Here is a 17,415-nt window from a genome sequence, read left to right as displayed (position 1 = left end):
ATGGATAGTCAAGTATCTGCTTTAGTGAATTGCTATATGTCTCAAGGTTGATGCCGTAGTTTAAGTGAATGTTAGTCGCTTCGGAGTATCGTATTCCAATAGTTTCGTAACTACGACGTCCGAGTAAAGTCAATGCTTGCAACCTGACGCGCCAAGATTTGCTTGGCCCGCTTGAAAAGCTCCACATGGAATAAAGCTCGATATCATGGTGGTCATGATGTGTTTAGAACGTGCAACGGGAGGTTTGTTTGGTTGATATCTTTATGTCATGGTGTTGATAGAAAAAATATCGATTTAGTACATATAAATATGTACTCATTGATCAAATATCGAGTTGTCTCGTTGCGACATTATTTTGTGACGTCGTTTGCAGCCCTTGAGCACTAAAGTCTAGCGACGGAGCCGGCTTTACAGAGAGGCTCAACCCCACAAGCTACCAGTTGTAGACTAAGCCTCCGGGCTCTCAACTCCACTCGAGCCAGTGACAGCTCGGAACAATCGCGTTTTCCGAGCGGCAGCCGAAAGAAAAGAGAGAGAAAAATATGTCAAGCTCGGCCAATGCGACACCAATAGAGTAAATTCAAGAAAAACAGGCCCTGGAAACGGGAACTAGAACTGGAAATGGACCTGGAACTGGGCAACGAGGGCCATGCGCGATTTGCTCTTCCTTCCCGTCGACGACTTGACTTATGTTACCTAAACTAAACTTTTACCTTTGAAAACATCTCTTCCTTTTTCTCCTCAACCTTTACTCTTTCTTTCTCCTCTCTCTCTCCTCTCGTGCGCGGTGCCGTTAGCTTTTTTCTATCCTTCCCCTCCTAAGAAAGCTCGCCTCTCTACTTTTTTCAAGATACCCCCACCCGTCATCATGTTGTCTCGAGGATCTCTTCGATCGGCTCAGGTACGTCTTGTCTGTCGCTATCATGATGAGCTCTTTTGTGCGTGTTGCTGTGGTGTTTTTGGAGGTTGCCCGCATTTGGATCAATTGTGGGTGACGACATGCATCATGTCATGATCATCATTGCGACGAACTAAAAATTAGAGGAGTCGTGGGAAGACAATGATGCACAAATGGCTCAGATTGACTTGACAAAGACTCGAGAATTCAATTGACCATGTCGCTAACTCTACTCAGCTGCTGCGCGGCGTCGCCAAGCAACAACCCCAGCTCGCCCGATCCTTCGCCACCGTCCAGTCCGACATCTTCAAGCCTGCCAAGTACGGCGGCAAGTACACCGTCACCCTCATTCCCGGTGATGGTATCGGTACCGAGGTTGCCGAGTCTGTCAAGACCGTCTTCAAGGCCGACAACGTCCCCGTTGAGTGGGAGCAGATCGAGGTTTCCGGTCTCGAGGGCGCCGGCCGCACTGAGGATGCCTTCCGCGAGTCCGTCGCTTCCCTCAAGCGCAACAAGCTCGGCCTCAAGGGTATCCTCCACACCCCCATCAGCCGATCCGGCCACCAGAGCTTCAACGTCGCCATGCGACAGGAGCTCGACATCTACGCCAGCATCAGCTTGATCAAGAACATCCCCGGCTACGAGACCCGCCACAAGGACGTCGACCTGTGCATCATCCGAGAGAACACCGAGGGTGAGTACTCTGGTCTTGAGCACCAGAGCGTCGAGGGTGTCGTCGAGTCCCTCAAGATCATCACCCGCGCCAAGTCTGAGCGTATCGCCAGGTTCGCCTTCTCTTTCGCCCTCGCAAACGGCCGATCCAAGGTTACTTGCATCCACAAGGCCAACATCATGAAGCTTGCCGACGGTCTCTTCCGCAGCACCTTCCACCAGGTCGCCAAGGACTACCCCACCCTCGAGACCAACGACATGATTGTCGACAACGCCTCCATGCAGGCTGTCTCTCGTCCTCAGCAGTTCGACGTTATGGTCATGCCTAACCTTTACGGTGGTATCCTGTCCAACATTGGCGCTGCCCTTGTTGGTGGTCCCGGTATTGTCCCTGGTTGCAACATGGGCCGTGAGGTTGCCGTTTTCGAGCCCGGTTGCCGTCACGTCGGTCTTGACATCAAGGGCAAGGACCAGGCCAACCCCACTGCCATGCTTCTGTCCGGCAGCATGCTGCTGCGACACCTTGGTCTCGATGAGCATGCTAACCGCATCTCCAAGGCCACCTACGCCGTCATTGCCGATGGGTAAGTTTATCGTTTGACACTGTAAAAGCATCTACTGACAACCTCACAGCAAGGTCCGCACTCCCGACATGGGCGGCAAGTCCACCACCCACGAGTTCACCCGTGCCATCCTCGACAAGCTCGAGACCGTTTAAATGCAGCATCTTTTGTGATATCCCCCAAAAACAAAACAAACCATGCGTAATCCCTTTTTATTTTCGTTTGTCTTGTCCCGTGTGATAGCGGGACAATTTGGACACATACGCACATCACTCTGAACCCACACCACCATTACCTCGATCGAATATACCTACGACTAGGAGTCTGCGGATTTAGGCGTTACAAGAGGAAGGGGTTGGCGGCGACGTTGGAGAAAAAGCAGTGGAAGACGATATAGTGGAAGAGTGAAGGAGATTGTACGTGTAACATGAACTTGCGCAGTCTTGAATATATTGTAAAGTCCATATCTGTTTCGAGTGACTGTCGTTCTTGGCTTATTGCACATTGCCTGTTGATAGTCATGCGCATTTGTACATGGTCATATTACGCGATTTTCAGAGTCTAATACTGACTTGATGCACGCAGTTCTTTGACAATCAACTATTTGATATATTGCGCTCAATTATCGTTCGGGGCTTGGCGAGCGATTATCGCGGAGACCGAGCTACTCCAACCTCGGCTGAAGTTGCACCGAAGAATGGGTTCAAGCCAATTGGCGAATGAGGTTTAGGTATGTGGGTTACTGGTGTTCTAGTTCAAGAAGGATACATGTATTGGAGGCATGGATAGTCAAGAGCTTGTTGGTATCATGATATATCCAAGCGCTCGCTCTGTCAGGTGGGAATTGCCGAGGAGTCATCAGTTCACATATCTTGGAAGGGCTGGTGATGCTATCTGTTGAACTTGGCAATTGGACTCACAGTTTTGACTGGAATACAATTTACATCTTGTAGATTGGGTTAAATCCGCCCTCTATCCAAAAACGCCTTTGGTACGTCGACATATCGACTTCTCAAATACTCTCCAATCCCCTTGCCCAATCCATCAATTCGATCAGACGAGGCAATGCCTCCATTCAAGTTATCCAAAACTCGGCTACATCATAGTTAGCATCTTATTGCCACAGATGGGATCAACTTACAAATGCACAGCGTTGATGCCTGGGAATTCGACTCTCTCAACCCTCCTATCAGGATTCATCTTGAACCAGTCATCTCCAAATAACTGCTTTAGCTTTGAAACAGTCAATAGATTCCTCAGCCAGGCATATTCATCATCGTTTCGCACAAAGAATCCAACGTTGGAGTTGTCGCCCTTGTCGCCTGACCTCGCGTGCACAATGCTACCCAGCGGCGCCCACTCGGTTGGTCCAAAGGTGAGCATGTCCACCGGCCCATGCGTCTCTGTAGATGGACGTACGATGGGATATTTTGCTGTCTGTGTGGGAGCCTCAACACGATGCGTAGTACCCGTGCTCATGACAACGCGGTGGTCAATCGCAGAAACAGGCATCAAAGCAGGAAACATCTCCATAAAGGGCTTTGGAACCATGGTTCGAAAATCAAGATTCATATGGTACCCAGGATAACTCTGCATGCGGAGTGCATAAATAGGGACTTTGAACTTGGAAGCTTCAATGTCCTCCTTTCGACGAGCCTGGGCAAAGACACGCAGAGACACAGTGCCTGCTTGCTGAGATGTTGGATTATCAGCCGGTGTTCCGTAGAGTTCGATGCTGAGTCGGCTAAAATTGGCGTCTTTGAACATGTGCGCTAGTTGAGCCTTCATCATGGCTGCTTTCTCAGCTACGTCGAGGCCATTGATGTAGAAAGTCGCTTCAGCTTGGAAACCACCTTTTGCAGCGACCATGACCTTTGCTGTAGGGGGTGGGGGAAAACCCTTTACACAGGAGATAGACACTCTGTTTGGTGATTCTTGTTCGACTCGAACTCCTGAGAGATCAGCCACGACATCTGGGTTGAGGTATAAATGGCCCTGAAGCTCGTAAAGTAATTGCGCAGTGACAGTTTCTTTTGTAACGCGACCACCACCTTCACCCGTTCGACCGATGATGCAGCGTCCTCTTGGATCAATCTCGGCGATTGGGAAAGCAATATCTACTAGCTCAGGAAGAAAGTCCTTGAAACCGGAGAAATTAGCACCGACGACGTAGGGACCGCACTCGATGAGATGGGCTCCTAGGAGTGAACCGGCTAGTTCTTCGTACTGATCTTCCCTCCAGCCGTGATACCACGCTGCTGCGCCCATGACGGGAGACGCATCTGTACATCGTCCGCAAATGACGATGCGAGCACCTGCACGCAAAGCCTGCACGATACCCCAGCATCCGATATAAGCAGTCGCGCAGCAAGGCGTAAAACCCCAAGTCTCAAGAGTTTGCTCAGGGTGATCCAAATGGGTCACTCTAACGTCCCCTTTCATAACCACATCTGAGACATCATCGCCGAGAACCTTGGCAATGATGGCATCTCCATATCCACGCTTCTCACAAAGATCCCTGACCTTGTCATACAGAGCATCAGTATTCAGAGCACCAGCATTTGTGACAACGCGGATATCACGCTGCATGATGTCGTCCAGACACTCATCAAGTTGCTCAAAGAAGCCATTCTCGTATCCCAGGTTCGGGTCGACTTCTTGCTTGGTGATTGCGTTCCAAGCAATGTTCATCTCGGAGAGCCAGTCACCGGTTATGACGTTGACATTGCCTGTGCGGACCATCCTGGACATTGCGTGCGGGTGATCGCCCGTTGCGCCGGATACATTCCCTATACGAATGGGTGGTCTGTCGAGCATTTTGGTTGTGTATGAGTGAGAATGAGTGAGAATAGGAATGAGAGTGAGGGGTTTGAAGAGAGTTGAGTTGCCGCTGATAGGAACTTGTTTATTGTTGACTTTTAAACTGTGAGTATTGCCTGAGTTCTTTCTGTATTTAGCATGTCGCATTCATCTCATCGGTTGATTATCATGAGAAGTCAAGTTGATGTTTTGTGGATCAACGGACTCGGCGCCGAGTGGCGATCCACTTACACGGGTTGATGGTTTTCGGTATCGGCGGCCGAGCCCGCGTCCAAGGTACATGACAAGGGCTGGAGGGTGTCATGATCGGTAAATTACTCATGGACTAGGGTCAAGTAGTTTCGGCGAACTGAATGGTTGGGCTCAGTACATAGTAGGTTCCTGGCCACGGGACCCTGCATGTTGTGATGATCGTGCGGATATTCTTGTATGCATCCTCAATAGTACTGATGTGTCTCATCACCCAACCCAAAAAACCATTCCTGCGACAGCTGCGAAATCGCATCATTATGGAACTCGTCCAACCCGAGACTCTGTAAGTCCCCAAAACAGTCCCTAAACGTACTGTCAACCGTCATATTCGCCAGGTCTGCAGAAAATGGCACGGCCGCAGCAACACCCATCACATGATTGCTCGGTGTTGACGCCTCGACTACATCCGCCACCACCGCATCGCTCAGTCTGTCAAACAAATCAGAGCAATTTCTCGCTAGATCCCACCTCTCCGACACGGCGACCAGTACCTTTGAACACGCGCGAGTATCGTTGACGACTTGGTTAATGGTAGGGGTCGTATGCAATCTCGCTCGCCGGGGTTCAGAAGTTGGTAATTGGAGGGCCTGAAAATGATGTCTTAGAGCAAAAATATACGACAACCCAGCCAGAAACACAGTATGCATAGTGATCCACGAATAGTTCATCTTTCGAGACCGATGTAAACTGGCGTACAAAACAATAGCCTCCCGCGCCGAGTCAAAGATATTCTGCAGCGCAACACTATTTACAGATGCATCGTTTAAACAAGGCGACGGTCGGAAAAGCATAAGCACGCCATTGTGGTATAAAAGACGGTACCACTCTTCGCAACGAAAACTCGACCCGCTAGCAGGTGAAGCAGCCGTCGTGTCACTCTTTACAAGAGGAAGATTGGCCGTTTCTGTGTGCCACTCCTGTAATTCTCTCGCCAGTGCCGTGCGCATCTCTTCGTAGCTTATACTCGCAAACGAAACATGCTTGGTGCTTCGGTGTAGTGCGTTGATGATTTTGCCGCAGATGAGGCGGTATCGAACGATGTGCACAAAGACAGACGTTGCGGCGCGGTATTGTGGTGTTCCGTATGGTGCAGACGAGAGAGGACTGCTGTCTTGGGGGAGTTGATCGGATGTTGACGAGGGTGGTAAATCGACGTCGATGTCTTCTAGTTGGAGAGCCAAAGGTCTGCCCAATGCCAGACTTGTCACGCGATCCAACGCGACAAGACTCCAAAAACATCGCCGCTTAGTCTCCATCTCTTCCTCCTTCGCTTCAAGACTCTCATCGTTTTCGTTTGCAGGCGGTAGTGCATATGTAGCTGCTCTGTGAAGCCCCATTTCCAGACATGTCCGAGCAGCCACGCCAATAAGATGCCATACACTCGTTGTAGTGTTGCTCGACGTCGTTCCCATCCTGTACTGACACACCAGTAATAAAGCCTGCAATCTCTCGATGCCATCTCTTGCAAGAACATCAGCTAGTCTTGTCATGGCTCGGTTGTAATGTGTCTCGGCATCGTAAACACCATTCCAGTTGAACTTGTGTACTTGAGCTGTGCCTATTGCGAGGGTCATGTCGACGAAGAAGGCATCCACGGGGTCTTTCTCGCGCCCTTCTTCGTACACTGCGTCCAAAGAGCGGTAGAGAGATTTTGTAGACAGGAAGGGATAGCAGAGGTGATCATGGCTACAGTATGCTTTGATGAGCTCTGATGCGAGTGTCTTTGGTGGCAATCCCGACCCTCCTTGGGGAGTAAGGTCTGATATCGTGTTTGGTTTCCATCCTGATGCGTGCAGAGACGATGAGGGCTGGGGTCTGGACTGAAGTAGGTTGGCAAGCAAGAGTCCACTTGTTGAACCGACGAAATGATGTCCACCACCGGCAATGAGACTCATCTGGATGACCTCTTCAGCAACCTCTCCATCTCCGAGGGGACTCTCGGTGTTGCGGCCAGTCGTGCCTCTTTCTGATCCATGTCTCTCTTGGATCGGTCCCTCAGATCTTCTCAGCTGGGCGCTCAAAGTCTCATTATTAGCTTGTAAATCTCGAATCCTGCGTTCTAGCTTTTGGATATTCCTTCTTCTTAGTTGATGTTCGCTAACGGCGTATTCGCAAGCTACGTCTGCTCTCTTGCAGGGACCGCATTGAGGCTGGACTTTGTCGCAGCGGACTTTGCGACGGTGACATCTGTCGCATGCGTTTGAAGTCATGGCGTTTGGGTTGGTCGGCGATGGCGACCGTCTCGGTGGTAGAGGCCGAGATGTGAAGAATGGCAGGAACGAAAAAGATGGAGATGGGGCAACTGCGACCCCCCGCTTGGAGATGGGGAATTGCGACCGACTAAGCTTAATTACTCTAATCCTGACTCGGGAAACTGCAACCTACCGACGATGTTTCCATCCGCCAATTGAGTCACCCTAGTGACTGCGGATATCTTTACCCTTCACCTCCAAGTTATTCTTGATCAAGGTCTCCCCAACCACCATCTTAGTCCATCTTAATGGCGTCTTGGCACTCGATTCGGCCTGCGGCCCCGTCTCCGAAACAAGGATGCAACCGCATGGTGATCCCCTCAACGTTGATTCCCCGCCCTTTTGTTTGGCACGGCAATATCCCCGGATCTTGGTACACTAGAAATCTGGGGTAAGTCAAACTCTGCGGGGAAACGAGCATGAAAAAGAAATCAAGTCAAATACCGCCGAATCCCCTGCTTTGATCCTCCTCATCCCAACATCAACTTTCTTCTCTTGGTACTTTGAGCTTGAGTCACTATGGCAGCACAAGACAGAAAGACCATGGCTGGTATGGAGACTCTGGACGCAGAGAAGCAGAATACAGCTCATCAGGAGTTCTCTGCTGAAGTTCTTGACAAGAAGGGCGACGGGGATTACTCGGGCGCTACAGCAAAGTCTGACCCTGAGGAAATCAAGCTGGTCAAGAAGTTGGATCGATGGATCATGGTAAGTCTCAACATCCATCACACCAATATCTCTAACATGTACAGCCAACTCTTTGGTCTATGTATTGGCTCAACTACCTCGACCGCAACGCCATCACTCTGGCCCGTCTCAACGGCTTCGAGGAAGACCTCGGCCTAAAAGGAACCGAGTACAGCACCTGCGTTTCAATCCTCTTTGTCGGTTACATCCTGGGCCAGATCCCCAGTAACATGATCATCACCCGTGTGCGACCCTCATGGTACATGGGCGGCTTCATGATGGCATGGGCCGTCGTCAGTTCTCTTACTGCCGTGGCAAAGGACTACAAGGGTGCTCTGCTCACACGGTTCTTCCTTGGTGTTGTGGAAGCTCCTTACTACCCCGGTGCCCTATACATGCTGTCGACCTTTTACACACGAAAGGAGCTGGCTACTAGGATTAGCATCCTTTATTCTGGCAACGTCCTTGCTTCCGCCTTTGCTGGGCTCATCGCTGCGGGCGTCTTTAAGATGGACGGTATATCAGGCATTAGCGGATGGAAGTGGCTCTTTATTCTTCAGGGTGCCGTAACATTTGTTGTTGCTATTGTGGCGTGCTTCACTCTCCCCGACACACCTTTGACGACCCGATGGCTCACCCCTGAGCAACGACAACTTGCCCACGATCGCGTTCTCCGAGATACAGTCGGCGAAAAGGGCGACGGAAACCCTTGGAATGGCCTCCGCGAAGCCATCGTCGACCCCAAAGTCTGGGTCTTTATTGTCCTCCAGCATCTTCACCTTGCTACCAACGGCTTCAAGAACTTCTTCCCTACTATTGTTGACACGCTTGGTTTCGACACTACCATCACTCTGGTCTTGACCTGTCCCCCCTTCTTGATCGCTGGAGCCCTATCAATTCTTTGGGCCAAGTCTTCAGGTCACTTTAACGAGAGTACCTGGCATATCACCATCTCCAAGATTGTTGCTACCTTTGGTTTCGTCCTTGGCTGCGCTACATTGAACACCGGTGCCCGATACTTTGCCATGTGTGTTTTCACCATTGGAACATATGGTGTGAACTCTATTCTTCTCGCCTGGGTTGGAAATACCTGCGGTCAGACAAAGGAGAAGAAGGCTTCTGCTCTGGCTTTGGCCAACGTCAGTGCTACGCTCAGTCTGATCTGGACTCCTGTAAGTTTATCTCGTTGATGTATTGGACTATTTGACTAATTTTGCAGTACCTTTGGCCCAAATCGGAAGCTCCTCGATATGTGCTGCCTCTTTCCAGCAGTGCGGGTTTCGCCGTTGCGTGTATTGCTGGAGTGTGGCTTATGAGATGGATGTTGGTCAGGGCAAACAGGAAGATCAGACAGACCGACTCTGAGGCTACTCTTTTCTATGCTTACTAGATGTCAATCGTTGTTGGTTAAGGATAGTATGGATTTAATTAGGTATTTGACTCTACCATGACAAGAGGCGACAGATAGCTGTATTATTTAGCTATCGGAAGACCAGTAATATGGTAATATATACGGGCCCCCTTTTTTAATAGGGACTTTTGGCTGAATTGGCAAGTCTTTACACGTTGTAATAACCCCCTTTGCATGGTCCATCCACCCAGGTCTGAAGTCCACTGTCTTCCCAGGAACGATTGCAGGGTGATCGTGTTTCCAACTGTCATAGCCAGGGCTTCTGCGATTCTGTACACTAAGGATGCTCAGGAAGTCCAAGTCCGGGCAAAGATACAGGGTCGCTTCTTTCGACACATGCGATTCGTATCGACAAGGAAGTTGAACTCGGTAGAAGCGCAACGCAACACTTCGTGACTCGCGCGTGATGCGAAATAGTTTGCTCATCTTCAATGCCGGGGGATATTTCAAGCCGTTGGAGAGCATCATCGTATAAACTTCTCGACTGTGACTTAATGCTTGTTCCCATATGAGCATTCGGATCTCTGGTGGGAATCGAGCAAACTGGTGGAAGTCCACACATGGCTCAGGGGTAGGATCGAGTAGTTGTAACCCGGCTCTGGGAGTATGTGGTTTGTTTGAGGTTGTCATGTTGGCAGTTGACTGTTTTCTTTGAGCAGCGAAAGGTTGCCAGTGTTTGCTGCTGGTTGATGTCAGACACGGAGAGAGAGAATGTGTTTGCTTCGACTGGCAAAAGCTCAGTTCTTATAGTTGTCTCGCAACTGTATTACAGTTTTACTTTTTATGTCTCTAAACTAAAGCCCAAGCCTTCTCCGTGAGCTTTGTACTATAAACTATAGGACCCATACATATCAAGAAGTCAACAAATGGAATCGATACTTATTACAGCAAATAGAATGAACAGGGCTTCTTCTTTGTGTACAACAAAGCAGCTGCTTAGTTGTCAGCATGTTAGCGACTGAACTCTATAATGTACAACTTTACATGAAGGACACGCGCGTGATTACGAAAAAGTAGGGAAGATACCAATTCCACGGACATGAAAGTTGGTCCTGGATATTGAATTGGCAAATCTCAAAACCAAGGCCTAAAGTATAAAGAACACGAAGTCTGTCTCGACATCACAAAATGCCATTTAAAGCGCTGCAGCACCAAGGCTCGCGTGCATAAACAGACCCACGACACGATCATGCATCAAAAGTATTCTTGAATTTCCAAGGTGACTGTCGCTACGCCTGTCAAGTAAAAGTAAAGCCGCCCAAATGGACCGGCAGAATCGCTCGTCCTTTTCCCCCGAACCAAGTACTCCTACCAAGAACCAATAGTCCTCGTTAACGCCATTGTAAACGCATGCCAAATCCCATCCCAGCCCTTGTAAATCACCATCCAGCTATTCGAATTGCGGGTGCAATGACCGCAAAGTATCCGTAGCGCCTGTCTCAGAACGACCAGCTTGTTGATGCGTTTCGGCTTTTTAGCGATTATGCATAAGTGATCGGCAGGCTGCAGTAGCTCGACTACCAGCGCCAAACGTCCTGTTTCATGCGCCGTAGCTTCTAGCTATTGGCCAGTGTGTCGCGGGGCGTGACGCCCATGGCTTGGCGAAGTGACGGTGTTAACGAGTCTGTCGAGTTTCGATTTGTTCGATCCCAAGTTTGGTCCGCCGCGCTGTTGGGCTTTCCCTCGTGCGTTTTGTCATAGGTTGGCGGTGGTGCTTGGGGTAGTTTCACGGGTCTTGGTTTGATGGGGGCGAGGCCATAGTCGTCAAGTTCTTGAACGTCTTTGATGTCTTCGAGTTTATCGAGGCGTTGTTTGCGACGGTGAAAGACGCACAGAAGGGCTACAAGACAGCAGACGGCAATAAGACTAAAAGGTTAGCCATGGACGGAGAGGGAGAGGGAGAGGGAGAGGCGTAAAATTACGTGGCTATGAGGAGAACAATTAAAATCTCGCCTGTTGACATGCCGGGTTTCTCGCAGGTATCTGACTGCATGTCATCGTGGCATGTTTCCTTGGCTTCGCGGGGGAGGACTCGAGTGCCTTGCCAAGCGCCAATGTTTGGGTCCAGAATCATGTTTAGCGTAGCGACAATAGAAACGAATTGATAGTAGTAATTAAGTATTCGGTTGATGTTGTTTTGCGCATTGAATTGCTAGTAGGTAGCCAAGCCTGCAAAAGAATGAAGCAAAACTTGGGAAGGAGGAAAAAGGGAAGGAAGAAATCGTCAGTGACAATTGCAAGGGAAGGAGCATTAATTATGAATCAATAATCAATGACATGCCATGCAACCTTCAACAACATGCCTCTTCTGTCTCTGTTTGCTTGCTTTTCCCTAAAGCCCAGACCAAACTCCATGTTTCAGAAGCTCAGCCCCCCCTTGATCTCATCTCTGTCAAAGCTTACCTACCTTGGCTCCCTCGTGACGGCTCATGGATCCCCCGAATCAATAGACCAGGGGTCCTATTGAAATTGAATCCGGGTCCGAAGAAGCCGTGATACGAGTTCTAGAATCTAGAACTGGGTCCTTGTCACATCATGTTACGCATTCCTGCATCTTACTCTGCAAGTTTGATCATCTCAGGGAATTGCTGTCAGTCGAAATGTCACGATGCTTCACAACACAAAAGACAAAAAGCAACAAGAGAATAGACCAAGAACAACTGGTCAAACTGAAACTAACCATTCCAACCCCAAACAATCGCAATCTACCAAAATAGCTTCTAGTCTACCCATTTGTTCCCCCTGATGTTGTGGGGAGACATTTATTCAGTCAGTAATTAAAAGTGGACAAATCACCCCCTGTTCGGGCCATATCCCGAATTACGAGCATGAGTCCCCTTCTCCCCCAGATTAAAAGGGATTGCTATGGTTCAACGGGGACCAGGATAATGACGATCATTACTGACCGAATTGATGCAAAAGCAAAACATGGCCAGTTGCTCGCGTGCTTGGCTAACTTGGGAGCGATTAGCGGGAGAACCAAGAAGCCATCACTCAACGTTGCCAAGCTTAGGGCCGAGGTTCGATCCAGTGGAAGGGAGTCGCATGGTTGGCATGGATGGAGGACGAAAAGGAAATTAAATGGCGTCAAGGGCGGATTGCTACGTAGTATCGTATGGATGGACCTCGTCAGTTGCATTGGTATGAATACGCTGCATTATACCCGCAAGCGAGAGGAGATCAACGTCAACAAATGCTGAGTAGTGCTGACCGGGTTTCGGAGGCTTCAGTATCACTTAGTACTGGGACTGATAAACAAAGATTGTATTCCATGTCTTTCTTCATTGTTAGTGCACCATAGAACAATAAAGCATTTCATGTCTTTTATCTTGAGTACCATTGCTATCTACAGCCGTTCAACCAACCATCCATATCCACAACCTGACATAAACATCATGATACATAACACCCAATTGAACCTCGACTGTACAACTCTGCGATGGAACAACTTTAGACCGATCATGACATAATTCGTTCATCGACCTCATCAACTCGTCAACCTTGAAGCCATCTCCGCATTTGTAGAATGAAGAAATAACTCATCATGTCTTACTCTCTGACTCAGCAGCTCCTCTCTTCAGATGAGCAAGGCTACAAGCGAGCCACACAGTCTGAATTCCTACGGCTTGCGGGCCATGGCAAAGCTTCAAAAAACCTTTTAGGTCTATGGCTTGCAAATGATCGTCTCTACATCCACAGCTATTGCCGCGGTCTTGGTCGGTTGCTCAGCTTTCTGGAGTTTCCCGATACCGTACAGCGTGACCAAGATCCCGCAACCACAACGCAACTCCTGGACTGGATTGTCGCTGCTCTTGTAAACATCCGACGGGAGGAAAAGTTCTTTATCAATACGGCTTTCGAGTACGGTATCAACATCAACCTCGAGACCAAAGATGGGCGTGTTGAGTCGAGCTCTAAACTCGAAGGTCTCCGTCGATGGGAAGCACTGTACGCTTCTGTATCTCCTAACGAGAAGGATGTGCTTCCCTGGCTTGAAGCAGCCGTGATATACTGGGGAACGGAAAAGTGTTATCTGGATGCTTGGTCGTGGGCAAAGGCGCAGCTTTCGGACAATGACGACGGCAGTGATGATGCTGATGGTGGAGCTGTGAGAAAGGAGTTTATCAACAATTGGACATGCAAGGAGTTTGTCGACTTTGTTGATGATCTGGGCAAGATTATCGATGATGCTGCTGCAAATGTTATCAAGGAAAAGGGTGAGGGTGCAAAGGAGCAACTGTTCAAGCGAGTCCAGGGGAAGTGGCAGGATGTTTTGGATGCAGAAGAGGCTTTCTGGCCTGCGGTTTAGCAAAAACCTGATCCATCCTCAAGACTGACATTACTGCTGTTTCGCCAACCTTGCATGTCACATCCAACAAACATACACATCCAAAGGGTATCCGTGTCAAATTGAAAGATCTAGAATATTTTCCACCACCAACGCCGTACAATGCAAACACATCCATACCATCCAGCCTAAAACTGGATTCGTCGCTTTCGTCCAGTGTACTTGGACGTCGCCTTGACAATCTTTCCCTTGCGCTCCATCTGTTCCTTCTTCTTGACGATCCACTGCTTGCTGCCCTTGGACATATTCGGAGCATGCGTCTTGATCGACCGTCTGGCGTCCTCGACGTCGACACCCTCCATACCATCGACAACACCGGTGATGTCACCTCCCTTCTTCTGAAGATCACCACCACCGACAGTGAGTACGAGGTACAGCTTTTGGTTCTTGGTGCCAGGGTCGTCTTCGAGCATACCGGCGCCGAAACCGGCCTTGACGGCTGCTTGGGTGATCATGTTGCGCTGATCGTCGTTCTTGGGATAGAATTGGCAGACGGCTCGGCCGCCGCGCTTCAGAGAGGCGTAGAGTCCGTTGAAGAAGCGGGTGAGACGGCCGACGGGAGATGTATCGCTTGTTTCAGCACTGCAGAGCCATTGAATGGCAGAGATACTGATGGCTGCGTCAAAAGTTCCTGCTCGGAAAGGAACGCCCTGGCCAATATCCGCCAACATCAAATCGCCTTCGACATCTCTTTGAAGCGCAATATCCAGCATGGATGGTGAAACGTCCATTCCAATCCAAGTGTGAGGGCCGCCCTCTTCGGGTTCGACAGAGGATAGAATTTCGCCAGAGAGACCGCTACCACAACCAATATCGAGGATCAGAGATGGCGACTTGAGATCGAGAAGTTCTAGGGCTCTCCTTGTCATAGAGGCTTGAATATTTTGGATTCGAGAACTCGTCGTGTACTTTCGCGCTTCGGTATCGTCATAATGGACGTCGGCCGCACTGTTTCTGTGAGCTTGAGGGGCATCATGGCGGGGTCGCAGCGACATACAGCGTATCCTCAGGACGAGACATGATGAATATGAAAAGTCGCAAGACTTTGACTGTGCGAAACTCGAATTGAAGAATGATCCAACGAAATGAATGGGTCACGAAGCCTGGAACTGCATCTTATCGCCGATTTCGTGGCGTTGCACAGAAACATTTTTCAAGGCTATCGATAAGCACCTACAGTGGGGTAAACGCCCCGGAGCAGGAACTTCTACCCCTCCGGCGAAGCACCTGAGAAAAATAGATCGATTGGCAAAAACGTGTCCCTTTTCGTCTGCGTGCCTCCTTTCCTTCTCTGAAACCTGCAGAAAATACTTACGTATTCTCCCCTCCCTGGGAATTCTGTTCTCTCTTTCCCAACATGTGAGCCTCTTGTCTCAACGCTTTGCTTGCGCATCTACACGACACAAAGTAAACGCAACGCAAACATGTGGATTTTACCTCTTGTCGGCTACGTGGGAACCCTTTTGGGTTTCTGCTTTTTGACTCTCGCTATCGCGTCTGGTCTCTATTACCTGTCGGAGCTTGTCGAGGAGCATAGCGTCACCGCGAAGCGCTTCCTGACGCGTCTTATATACAGCGTCATTGGGATTCAGTTGGTTCTGTGGCTGGTGGATGGGTTCCCATTCTTTGCTACAGTCTTGACGATCGTCTCCCATGTTGTCTATCTGGGCAACATGAGGCGCTTCCCTTTTGTGAAGCTGACCGATCCTCTCTTCCTGGCTTCGTGTGGTATGTCGACTTTTCAGTCTGCCAGACTTGTCTAACAAGCCGCAGTTCTTGTCCTGGTTAACCACTACGTATGGTTCCGACACTTTTCCGATGCCCAGTCCCGTGCCTACCAGCGTATCTCGTTCTACGACAAGGCCGATGTTCCCAGCTTCGCACAGATCGCCTCGTACTTTGGGCTTTGCGTTTGGCTTGTGCCTTTTGCGCTTTTCGTCAGTCTGTCCGCTGGCGATAACGTCCTTCCCACGATGGGAACTGAGCCTGTCCATGGACTCGATGGGAGGGGCAAGCCTCAGGGTATGATCAAGGCTCTTGTTGATCAGATTCGTGGGGCAATTGGTCAAGTCTTTGGATCCAATTCGTCGCCTGGACTTGCTCGACCGTAAAGGCTGGGCAGTGATTGAAACACCATCACAATACAGGCTGGACGAGCCGAAATGCTCGTCTGATCTACTTCAACAAGGATATAATGGGTAAGCCGGTTTTTATTTCTTTTCACACCCCTCCCACATGATGACTTAAAAACTTCACGCTAGATTGTATTTGACAAAATTGTATGATTCCATTATAAGTTTCCTGATATACCCTTACACACACACTATGTTCTGATATCTTGATTTGTTCAAGTCGCTGACCATATACAGTCCAATGATCCCTTCGAGGAGAGCTTCAATGTGTTTCTAGCAGTCATGATAGTTCAATACCAAGCACAAGAAGTGCATTGCTCATGTGACATGTCCCATGGCATCGTTCGTATCGTCGTTTCATTTCGGAATACAAGGGGTTCGAGACCGCAATGGCTTGTGTACTACTGCCAGTGGACAAAGGCTATCCGAGAGGAAGCAATATTTGACTGCGTGTCTTGTGTCAGCACGTCTATACGCATTCAAGCAACATCTGAAGATGAATACCTCCAAGGCTTCTGGGTCAGCAAGTCTACCTAACACTCCCCTGTGTAGCAGGATTTTGATAAGGAGTGTAGGTGCTGGTGTTGGTGTTGGTGTTGGACGTGGGCGTCTGCGAGCTAGATATGACAATTGAATCAAGGAGATGCCACGGCATTTCTCTTTTGCTCTCCTGCAACCATCTCTCCATCTGTGGTGACAATGAAGTGTTTTGTGTATGGTCTTGTCCATGGGGGACTGGAGTGTCGTGTGAGTCAGGCATGGTAAAGGGTATGGCGATGAAGGGTTCAATGGGCTGTCGAGTGCTTGCTGGTGAATGTGAAGCAAGTCACCGAAACCCTCGGGGCCAATAACGGTTTTATACTCATCCTCTTTGCCATCAGTGGCCTTTGAGTAATACGCAATATGTGTTGTATAGGAGCAAGTTTTTTTACACGTCGCTCAGTCTAGCAATACAGCCATGTCCGTATAATTAACCAGGTATGGCCTATGACCGGCAGAGCAATGTACGATACCGATTGGTTCAAGGCCGCCAAGATAGTAAGAGCGGTCCCAGATGTCTCAATGGGTTTGGAATTTTAGATCGATATCATGCGGGCGCCTTATTCAAGGTAAGTTGTTGTAAGTCATATCATGCAGGCGCCTTATGGGTGTCGTTATTGCCTAATATTGCTACGAGGCTCCGCCCAACAACCCGCCATGGCGAGTTATTAATTGGGTTAGTAGATATAAGGCAACCGCATCAACGTGACCACGCAACGCGTGTAGATGCGACCTTTCATATATTGCTCAGACCTAAGCTCCCTCCTTGATCACTCATCTACCGTGATCACCAATTCTCAGTGTTTCCTGCCGGTCCGATATGCGTCATCAATTTGTTTC

The 17,415-nt window shown here is 49.3% G+C and overlaps 7 protein-coding genes across 7 annotated transcripts, besides 2 other annotated features; 4 read left to right on the top strand and 3 right to left on the bottom strand.

The window, feature by feature from the left end:
• Nucleotides 1–724: 724 nt before the first annotated feature.
• Nucleotides 725–779: a repeat region.
• Nucleotides 780–868: 89 nt separating this feature from the next.
• Nucleotides 869–2,288, top strand: FPSE_08324 (uncharacterized protein; the record flags this gene model as incomplete). The annotated part of the gene is made up of 3 exons (XM_009261442.1): nt 869–901; nt 1,136–2,154; nt 2,204–2,288. The coding sequence occupies 3 exons, from the start codon at nt 869–871 to the stop codon at nt 2,286–2,288; spliced, it is 1,137 nt and encodes a 378-aa protein (XP_009259717.1).
• A 3,102-nt stretch (nt 2,289–5,390) lies between these two features.
• FPSE_08325 (uncharacterized protein) lies at nt 5,391–7,415 on the bottom strand (the record flags this gene model as incomplete). Its single annotated transcript, XM_009261443.1, has 1 exon — nt 5,391–7,415. The coding sequence occupies one exon, from the start codon at nt 7,413–7,415 to the stop codon at nt 5,391–5,393; it is 2,025 nt and encodes a 674-aa protein (XP_009259718.1).
• A 561-nt stretch (nt 7,416–7,976) lies between these two features.
• FPSE_08326 (uncharacterized protein) lies at nt 7,977–9,534 on the top strand (the record flags this gene model as incomplete). The annotated part of the gene is made up of 3 exons (XM_009261444.1): nt 7,977–8,165; nt 8,210–9,316; nt 9,364–9,534. The coding sequence occupies 3 exons, from the start codon at nt 7,977–7,979 to the stop codon at nt 9,532–9,534; spliced, it is 1,467 nt and encodes a 488-aa protein (XP_009259719.1).
• Nucleotides 9,535–11,111: 1,577 nt separating this feature from the next.
• On the bottom strand, nt 11,112–11,629 carry FPSE_08327 (uncharacterized protein; the record flags this gene model as incomplete). The annotated part of the gene is made up of 2 exons (XM_009261445.1): nt 11,112–11,421; nt 11,478–11,629. The coding sequence occupies 2 exons, from the start codon at nt 11,627–11,629 to the stop codon at nt 11,112–11,114; spliced, it is 462 nt and encodes a 153-aa protein (XP_009259720.1).
• Nucleotides 11,442–11,466: a microsatellite.
• Nucleotides 11,630–13,099: 1,470 nt separating the features above from the next.
• Nucleotides 13,100–13,864, top strand: FPSE_08328 (uncharacterized protein; the record flags this gene model as incomplete). Its single annotated transcript, XM_009261446.1, has 1 exon — nt 13,100–13,864. The coding sequence occupies one exon, from the start codon at nt 13,100–13,102 to the stop codon at nt 13,862–13,864; it is 765 nt and encodes a 254-aa protein (XP_009259721.1).
• A 167-nt stretch (nt 13,865–14,031) lies between these two features.
• On the bottom strand, nt 14,032–14,923 carry FPSE_08329 (uncharacterized protein; the record flags this gene model as incomplete). Its single annotated transcript, XM_009261447.1, has 2 exons — nt 14,032–14,851; nt 14,901–14,923. 2 exons carry the CDS (start codon nt 14,921–14,923, stop codon nt 14,032–14,034), a joined length of 843 nt encoding a protein of 280 aa, XP_009259722.1.
• A 404-nt stretch (nt 14,924–15,327) lies between these two features.
• On the top strand, nt 15,328–16,014 carry FPSE_08330 (uncharacterized protein; the record flags this gene model as incomplete). Its single annotated transcript, XM_009261448.1, has 2 exons — nt 15,328–15,631; nt 15,677–16,014. 2 exons carry the CDS (start codon nt 15,328–15,330, stop codon nt 16,012–16,014), a joined length of 642 nt encoding a protein of 213 aa, XP_009259723.1.
• Between the last annotated feature and the right edge of the window lie 1,401 nt (nt 16,015–17,415).

Source organism: Fusarium pseudograminearum, chromosome 3, assembly GCF_000303195.2.
Source record: "Fusarium pseudograminearum CS3096 chromosome 3, whole genome shotgun sequence".
NCBI lineage: Eukaryota > Fungi > Ascomycota > Sordariomycetes > Hypocreales > Nectriaceae > Fusarium > Fusarium pseudograminearum.
Note: the sequence above shows the minus strand (reverse complement) of the source record. Positions and strands in the feature narration are given on the sequence as shown.